Source organism: Lupinus angustifolius, unplaced genomic scaffold (genome assembly GCF_001865875.1).
Source record: "Lupinus angustifolius cultivar Tanjil unplaced genomic scaffold, LupAngTanjil_v1.0 Scaffold_60_26, whole genome shotgun sequence".
Lineage (NCBI taxonomy): Eukaryota > Viridiplantae > Streptophyta > Magnoliopsida > Fabales > Fabaceae > Lupinus > Lupinus angustifolius.
Genome location: NW_017722908.1, coordinates 50122 through 59874, shown reverse-complemented (window position 1 = coordinate 59874; position 9753 = coordinate 50122). Strand labels below are relative to the sequence as shown.

The window sequence follows — 9753 nt, the reverse complement described above, 5'->3', positions numbered from 1 at the left end:
CTCTATGTTAACTCTAGAATATGGTATAATTGTCAAATTCTAATAAGTTAACTCGTAGTGAATGACTTAAGAAACTCATTTCTTCATTCATTCAATTTCCCTTGGCCAAAGTCTTTATTTCTATAGAGTTCAAACTCATTACCACGAGTTGATGGATTCTTTCTTGATTAGTCACTAATTCTACAAGGATTTAATTATACCCAATAATCATTCAACTAATATCATAAGGCATTAGGTGTCCGATATCAAAATATAATAAATAACTTGTTAATTACTATGATAATCTCAAATCTAAGGAAAATATATATTTCTTCACAAGAATATCCTATTGACAATTCAAAGGTAATATATTAACCATTAGGAATTCTCCTTTGAGTCAGTTCAATGATCATATCTCTATATGCACTATTTATATGTGTTATTTAATAAATGAGATATATTAATCATTATCTAATAAAGACCATTACACATATATTGATCTATCCGGATTAATAGTATCCTAAGCTCAACAATCATATGATCAAGAACGATGTGGATTAAAATTATAAAAGATTTATTTCTCATTATTATAATCTTTATTATAATAATAAATATCTAATTTTAATCAAGGATCTTTCATATTAATTATTTTTATAAATAATGAATATGATATTAAGATGATAATACATATAACTTTATTATTATAAACATGACAAATTGGTTCTTGGGCATACACTATATCCCAACATATATATAATGACCTCATAAATTTCCTTTCAGACAATTTAAAAAATAAGAAATGTTACTAATCAGATAATGTTACTATGGTAATCACGCATATAAAAAAGTCATGTTGGCATTTTTTAATATTATTTCATCATTTTCATTTTACTAGTTGTTTGTCTAGTGTCTGAATATTGCTTGTTTTTATTTGTGTTATGCACTTATACATATGAATTGTTTTTAAAAATTATGGAGAATGAATGTTAGATTGTTAGCAAAAATGGTAGTTGGAATGGACAACTGATACCTATGAAATATAATTTGAAGCACTAAATTAGTTTTTAATAAATAAAAACAAGCAAATAGTTAACCAAACTTTTTGAACCCTGTCTTTCTATTCATTCCGGTTCATAAAATATTTTACTTTTTTTACTATGATAAAATATTTTTAGAGATATGAAATATAAAATAATTAATTATTTAAAAATATATTTTTATACAAATAAGATAAATTTTTAAATTGAAATAAATAAAATCCATAAGTTTTTAATTTCAAATAAAAAATTCATTCATAAATTAAATTATTATGTGAAAATAGTCCTTGCACAAAGAGTGCACTAGTTTTATGATCAACCATATAGCAAATTAAATATAATGTATTTTCAATCATTTTTGACAAGTCTTCATAATATGAACTTTTCTTACGAATATCTTATTTGACATATGAAATGATATATAACATATTTTTTTAATCATATGTGTGTAAATATGAGGAAAATTTTAAGAAGTAAATGACATATTAAATGATATATGTAATGAAAGTAAATCATTTGCACAAAAGTATTCTAAATGACTAGCAAAAGAAATTAAAAAAACATCATTAAAATAACCAGATTACATCATCCGTAAGGTCAAAATTATAATAAAAAACATCAACATGTTTTTAATCTTAAATATAAGCAAATTTAATTATATTTGAAATTTTCAATTCTACTTTTAATTAAAATAAATTTGCATATACGAAATGTTGTATAGTAATTGTAATTAGAAAAGCATTATAAGCACCCAAAGTGTAAGAATTTGTCACACTATGACTACATCATTCAGCATTCATATTTACACGTTATTGACTCTTAAATATATATATAATTCAAATTAATAGTTGATGATATATGTATTATATAAAAATCTTTACATTGACATTACATAGAAATTACACTCTTATAATTATTTGTGTTATGTTATTAAATCAAAGCAAGTAATTGACTAATTTGTTTAATATGTATAAAATTAGTTAAATATGTTTATAAAAGAAACTTGAGGGAGTCAAAATAACAATAAACAACAAAAGGGTATTAGGATTATTTTTGTGATTTTATGAAGTCAAATAATTATTTTTATTCATTTATGGATGTTATGGTGATTTTGGGATTTTATAGAGTCACAAATTATTTTCTATTCAAAAAAGGTATTCTGCTAATTTTTAAAGTTAAATGAAATATTTTTGCCAACGAGAAATTTTTATAATTATTCTTTGAAAATATTTATTTTATCATAAAAATTGACATTTTTATATGTCTCAAAACTATTTTTATCTCCATTCGGATTTTCGGATCTTAATTGATGGTCAATTATTTATTTGTGGTTTAATTTCCAATTTTTTAAATCATTAATCAACAATTTGTTTTTAAATAATTAATTATTTCATATAAATAAAAAAAGGTTATCAAATTTATTTTAATTAGAATTCCTATTGATTAAAAAATCATTGAAAAAGTTATAAAAATAATATAAGAAAAGGGTGAAAGTAGCAAAAAATGCAACAACAGAAAAAGTATGAAAAACACTTTGAAATTATGAAATTTGTATAGAGATGTGTGAGACAAAGCAACATAAAAAGAAGGCCTAAAATTTTCTGCCAATCACTTACCTTCTACTATATTTAGGCATTAATTTATCTGCCTCAACATTTTCAATCAACGGTTGTCAGGTGAAAGCAGATTCCAGACAACCCTATTTGGGTTGCCTTGCAAGTTTATTGAGCTAATTTAATTTATTTAATTAGTGACTTTATTTATTTACTCCCTTTTTAGGTTGCTTTTAATCATACCATAAAGGCCGATCTCATTTTATTAAGTTAATCATACAATTTCTTACGAAAGATTGGTATCAAAAAATAATAATATAAACAAAAAAATAAAGTTAGTAGTTAACCGTACCACTTCTTTCGAAGGGTTGGTATAAACAATAGATGAATAAAGCAATAAATAAATTGTTAGTTGCGGAAAATAAATGACAGAATGTAAATGTTAGTTGCCGAAAATAAATAATAGAAAGTAAATATTAGCGGTTAGATTTATTATTCATCACTATTTTATTGTCAAGTAATAATCCATTGATTGAATTATAATATTTGCATATTATTCCTATGTATAAAGTTACAAACCATGAATTGGTTTGAACTTATGTTTTTAGGAATCCTTAATCAAAAAATAAAACTTATAAGTTAACACTTTACTATTTTACACTTGCATCTATTTCAAGATTCAATTGTAGTATAGTATAGGGTTATGTCGAATCAAAAGGAATTGCATTAATATAATATAATCATATAGGCATATTATAACAAAAAATAATGATTAATAACTTTTTGATTATTTTTGTGTTATGTTGTTGCATAAAATTAACTCGGAAACATAAACTAATATTCACAAATTCTTGAGGAGAAAATTGGTTTGAAATATGAAATTAATTTTAAACTCAGATGATTTTGAAAACATTAAACAAGTTATGTGTTGTACTTTGGTTAATTCCAAACACCAAGTGTTTAACTCTCTATCTAGTTCCTAGTATGGAAAAGATGATTTTCAAACTTTATGTAATACACTAAATAATAATTAACTGTCACTCGTCGGAGTAGGTTGTCACACCCTACTTCAGGCTCCACTAACTTTATTAAGTTGCTTAAAATAGTTGCTCTGATATGACAAGTGAAATAAGGTGTAGGTTATACTTTTTAGTTCACTTGTCACTACCTTAAGTAGAACCATTTTTGGATCTTTAAATCAAGTTTTAGGTAATCAAGCTAAAACCATATTAAGAACTTCTTAAAGAATCAAAACTAACCAAAAGTAATAACTTGAATATATTGAAATCAAAAGATGATACAAATGAAGAAAAAAATAACATTACACCATAATCCAAATCAATGTATAGGAGCATGAGCCATCTATCCAAGGATAAGATATTTTTGGACCCAAATGAGATTACAACATTAACTTTTGCATCACATTTGCCAACTCCTTTCTACTTTTGAATTCTAAGAGAAAATTACAAGAATTTACCTAAATCTAGCTTGGAACTGTGGCCTCGGGATGAGAGAATTCTACGGAGAAGTGTTTTTGGAGAGAAGAAGTGAAGAATGAAATGTCTTTTGAATGGTGAACGAGGGCCTCTATTTATAGGCAATCAAGTCACTGCTTGGCCCTCTTGGTACACGCTAGGCGCGCTGACCAAACCCTTCACATTGGATTTGGTCCCTTATGCAAGCAACTTAGTCAGCTGCTTGTTGTTGACTCACCCAAGCTATTTGTGAACTACTTGACTCGACTATTATGGGCTATTCTGAAAAGTGTTCATGAGCCTTGTCAAGTGAGGTCATACATGATTTAATTTTTGCTTGATGACCAAGTCAAGTTGACCACTTGCTAGATCCAGCCCGCCAGGCTGCTTAGGTGGCTCAACTGTGTACTTGAGCAGGTTGGTTAGGCTAGGTAGGTGTTTGGTAAGCAGGTTGTCCTGTTTGCCCAGATGTGTGGTTCCAGATTGGGCGGTCCACGTGCACGATGAGCTGTCGGCTTCAGCAGATTGGCTTATGTCAGGCTTGAGTCTGACTATGCCATGCTTGTGTCTGATCGAACCAACTTGATGTCAGGTCAGTTTGGCGACCCTATTGTCCACGTCAGACTGCTTAGTGAGCAACTTCATGTGTTTGCTCCATGCTTAGGCCAAGTACTTAGCTTGTATGTGTGCATCAAATGTGGCTTATGTGGACACCTCCTTGCTTGACTATTCTTTTGAATTTTCTTCTCTTTGATTTTTCCTAAAAACGTCACACAAAGATATGGAAAAGAGGTGGACAAAATATATATAATTAAAATATGACAATTTATCTAAAAAGTGTTGAATTAAGTTGGTTTTGTATGATTTGCATAAGATAAGTACCATGAAAATTGTATGAAAATTAAGTATTTTTGGCCCTTATCAACTCCTCCAACTTGAGACTTTGTTTGTCCTCAAAAAATGGTAAAACATATCTGAATTGGCTTTTGCTAATTTTCAAGATTAGATTGACAAAATTTCAAGATTAAATTTTTCTTAAGAATGTTCAAAATTTCCAATGAGATTTTTCAAGATTTGTAAATTTCACACATAATGCTTCAAACATCAATTTTATGTTTTATGTTCATCAAAAAATGTGTAACAAAACCAAAGCAAATATTTTTCAATCAAAAAGTATTTGTTGTGCACACAAGTTCAAAGATAGAACTTTTCAAGGGATGTAAGTGCTTCACTCAATTTTCAACCATTTGAATGTAGTAATTCGAACTTGTTCTTTATCTCACATATTCTCTTAAAATTGCATTTTCAATCAATGATCACTAAGGACTTGTTTTCGGTTGTAATGAGGTTAGGCTTGAAAAAGTCATGGTTTTTCTAGATAAGCAAATTCATTCAAGAGAGCAAAAAATTTCAAAAATTTCAATGAAGTACTTTACTCTTCTTTTCCCATAATTTCTTTTTTCAACCTCTTATCTTTTGAACTTTGAATCTTTTTGGCTTTTTCATTGTATTTTTCAATCTCTTTTTATTTTTCTATGTTTTGACAACTTTTGTTGTTTTTGTAAAGAGATTGAATTTTTTTCACTTTTCCTTATCAAGAAGCCAGGTCCACCAATTTCCCCCCAACTTATTCTTTTTCAGACACTTTAAAATTCATGCTCTCTTAATTAGAACTTTTTGTTCTAATTGTGGTTCATCTAAATAATATAATACATTTTTATTGGTCCATGACACCAATGAGGACAACGGATCTTCATCTAGAATAAGGTACTTAATTAGTCTAAGCTACTCATCGGATTGACAACACACCGAAGTTGTTATGAACCGGTTTAGTATGGCCGATGTGAAGTAAAAATCTACAAGACTTAATCTAGAAAATATTTGTACTATGAAAAGTAGTATTACAATGTCTCTAGGAGGATATCTTTCAGTTTCACCCCACTAGAATGAAATGCAATATCAATATCTTCATGATGAATTAAGCAAATATGTTGAGCAAATACAACATAAGCAAACACATTTTTGAATTTTCACTTACCTACAATGAAATGCCCCATCTGTATATAGATGCAAGATACATCTAGGTAAGTGTCCAGAAATTGCCTAATGAACTATTAAGGTGCTGGTTTTGGCACGCTTTGTTCCTCCCAGACCACTAACGCCTGCTGCCGTTCCTTTTCCTCTGGTTCTGCCGACACTGATGCTTGCAGTGTTTCCTTTTCCACTGATTCAACCACCACCGGTGCCAGCTGCTGTTCCTTCTCGACTTCTCTTGCTTCTCCATCTGCTATTTCTAGCAGCACATGTTGCTTTACATGTCTGAATAGTACGAGCAATATGAAAGCTGCATTGCATCGAAAGTTATATCATAAGAATCAACAATCACAAAATTGCCAAATCCATAAGCAAATTTAGCTGTGCAGAACTCAATACAGGACATCTTATATTTGGAGATTCAATGTACACCAAGGAAATATCTATGAAGAGCAAAAAAAATCTCCCATGGCCCGTGAGGCAAGCTTTATTCTTATCATGCAATTTCCAAATAATATGTGAGAAATAGTACATTTTTACTGAAGGCTGTGAAAGAGTATAAATGGTCTGAGTTTATGTTAAAATTGCTTAAACAAGGATCACTCTGGCAAATAGTAGTTCATGCTATAAATTGCAGCTAAATCTCTTACCAGTGAAAATTCGAGTTTTTACAGAGGACAGATTCCAGAAAGCCATGAGTAACGCTGCTATCATTTTCTTCTTGTGAGTACAAGCACACCATGTGTCCAACAACCATGATTTCATGCACTCAGCTGCATAATAAAACCTTTTTACTATTAAACATAAAACGTGGACAGACCTACAAAATCTTAGTAAGTAGATGGGCTCATACATATCTGGTTTATATGAGCAGAATAGGAAGAATAAAGCTTGGGAACAGTGAAGCTGCCAATAAATCCTGCACACATATATTTTAACAACTTAGCAATATATCTATGACATGAATAACAAAACTACAAGGAAAATGATAAACCGCCAAAAAGTTTCAGACAGAATTTATGACAGAATGAGTTGACATTTTTTAAAATCTCTTGAATGAATGAGTGGTCCCTGTCACTTTATCTCATACATCAACCACCCTTAATTCTGTCCAAATTCTGGCTATTTTTTCTGGCAATGTAACATTGCTCCTATAGAGTTGAGATCACACTATTCTCACCGATGGCACACAGCCTCCACATTGTAATCAAGTGACCATACTTGGCTCCTAGTAGAAGGAAAGGAGCTACCTGCAACCAGAAAAGGACTAGCTGGTGATTTAAGTAGCATGAAGCAATTATGGACACAATCATAAAATCTAAAAACAAAAAATGGTTCTGTCATCTGGGGATTACTTTCAAAGTCATGGATGGTTCTCCAGAGAATAAAACTCTGGTCTTTGAAATTGCAAAATTCAAAGCAGGCAGAATCAATTTAGCAAGATGCAAGACGTCACTTTCTTTCAGCTTGAATTCACAATTCTTCTCAACCTGGTTTCTGAAGTACAAATGTTTTGAAGACTTAGAATGCTAAACTCAATACAAGCAGAGTTTGGAGGATAATCAATTAATCATATTATCACTATATATTGAGAAGTAAAAATTGTACCTTTGAAGAATTGAATTCGAAAAAAACGAAAAACCTAGAAAGGGAATGGCAAATTGTGACATGGCAGAGAAAATGCTGAAATGACAAGTATGAGTTAGTAAGTTTTTTTCAGAAAAAACATAAGAGTGAAGCAAATGTTAAGAAAAGAGAAGTTTAAACTTTCAACCTAAAGTTCAGTCCTTTTGTAAAATATGAAGATAAGAAGCATAGAGATCCTAAGCCAAACCAAAGGACTGATTTTGGTGAATCTTTCCACATGATCAAATCACCTAAAATCTGCCCAACATGGTCCAAATCAATCCCATTCTCTTCCTCAGCTTCTAAACACAAAAAATAGCAATTACTTAATCAGGCATCACAATAAAAATTAGGAGGAATGCAGAACACACTTTTTTAACACTCTTTTTCACAAAATTCTTTGTTTGTAGTAGAATTAACATAGGACCACTAAATAAGAAGTTCTCTCCTATGATTAAGGCCCATTTTTTAGGTGGATAAATATTCTCCAAAATGATTTTGGCTGAAAAGTTTACGTGAGAAACTGAAAAAATCAACTGAAACTTTACATTTCAGCATGTCAGCTTCTCCAAAAAGTTAAATTTCCCCTTTTTAATTTTTTTAAAACCCGGCTAAACAAGCATAGAAATGGCAAAAGTGATTTTTCTTAAAAAGAAAACAAGAAAGCTAAATAAAAGTACATGTACTTTGCCTTATAAGCTTAAAGGTATCGCGCTATCAGGTAACTACAAATAACAACAGTGCTCAGTAAAAGAATGTGGTAAAGAGTACCTTAAAAAGAGTGTTATAAAAGAGAAAAAATATGTCAGGTTTAATCATTATTTACTCTTCAAAAAAGAATAGTAATACAAATGAACTGTGTATAATATACTAATTTTGTTCAAATTTTTACAGTGACAATGCATACATATTAAACTAGTTAAAAAGTATTGCACATTTTTTCATATAAGTAAACCTAACAAGAATCAAATAGCAAGGTCGTAAAAAATAGCTATACTTAGAGATGAACTTGAATATGGAACAGAAGGGACCAAATTAACTTTTTCCTTCTTTGATCGCACGTTGTTCCTTCTCTTTCTAGGTTTTCCAACCTCTTCAGCCAACACTGCATCTTTCTCTTCTCGAATCGCAACCTCCGTTGAACGTTTCCTCGCCCTTCGAGCTTTCTTCGGCAATTGACCCACAGCTATCGAAGAATCCCTGCCTTTACGGCGCTGACGTACGACGGCGGGCTCCGGCAACTCATCGGCCACAATTTCAAGGCGGTCGGTGAGGCGGGCCTTGGACTTCTGGAGAGGCGACGGTGAAGATTCGGCGGCGACGGTTTCGACGGTTAGAGGAAAAGGGTTTGAACGGTGAGAAGGAGGTGTAGAATAATCCATGGATTTGAAGTTGATGGAAATGTGAGGGTTTCAGTGATGGTAGTTCTTGAATTTGAATTTTGAAATAAGCAATTTTGGGTAAGACCCGTTAGAGAGAGGACAGGGTTTAGCACCAAAAAATAGGACGGGGTTTTAAAACATTAAATTGTTTTGGGGGAAATTATTGTAAAAAAATATTTTTTTTTATTATTTGAGAAATAATAAAAACATACATCCCTATACTTACATGTGAGCATGCAATGGGTTAAGCATGTTCCTCACCTACATGAGTATATAAATTATAAACCGTAAATTGCATCCTCCAAACTAAAAACTATAATAATCACATAACTGAAAATTATAGAAGACATTGAAAAACAATTTAAATTGTCAAGTTTTAACATAAGTTGAAGTGTTCTTATAAATGTTAAAAAACACATGAGAACTGAAATGAATAAATTAATATTCATGGACTTGTAGGTATTTGAGTTATGTGGGTTGAACACGTACATAGACCTAAAGCCGTCTTTTTTTGAGTTATTTGAGTTATGTGGGTTGATATATAATTATAAAGGATGGATTAGGTGACCCGTACATAGACCTAAAGCCGTCTTTTTTTGACGACGTCTCTGTCCCTTTTAATCGGGTCTGTCCTTTCTTTATTTATTAAGATGAGTCAAACTCATCT

The 9753-nt window shown here is 30.7% G+C and overlaps 1 protein-coding gene across 2 annotated transcripts; it reads right to left on the bottom strand.

Moving 5' to 3' along the window:
• Positions 1-5912: 5912 nt before the first annotated feature.
• LOC109339163 (reticulon-like protein B17) lies at positions 5913-9170 on the bottom strand. 2 transcript variants are annotated; one of them, XM_019576570.1, is made up of 8 exons: positions 8702-9170; positions 7853-8006; positions 7687-7761; positions 7434-7575; positions 7259-7328; positions 6932-6997; positions 6729-6851; positions 5913-6388 (listed from the first exon to the last, which is right to left on the bottom strand). In XM_019576570.1, exons 1-8 carry the CDS (start codon positions 9084-9086, stop codon positions 6159-6161), a joined length of 1245 nt encoding a protein of 414 aa, XP_019432115.1. In that variant the 5' UTR covers positions 9087-9170; the 3' UTR covers positions 5913-6158. The 2 variants fall into 2 exon arrangements, with proteins under 2 accessions (XP_019432115.1, XP_019432116.1); XM_019576571.1 differs by having other exon boundaries at positions 7853-8003.
• Positions 9171-9753: the final 583 nt, after the last annotated feature.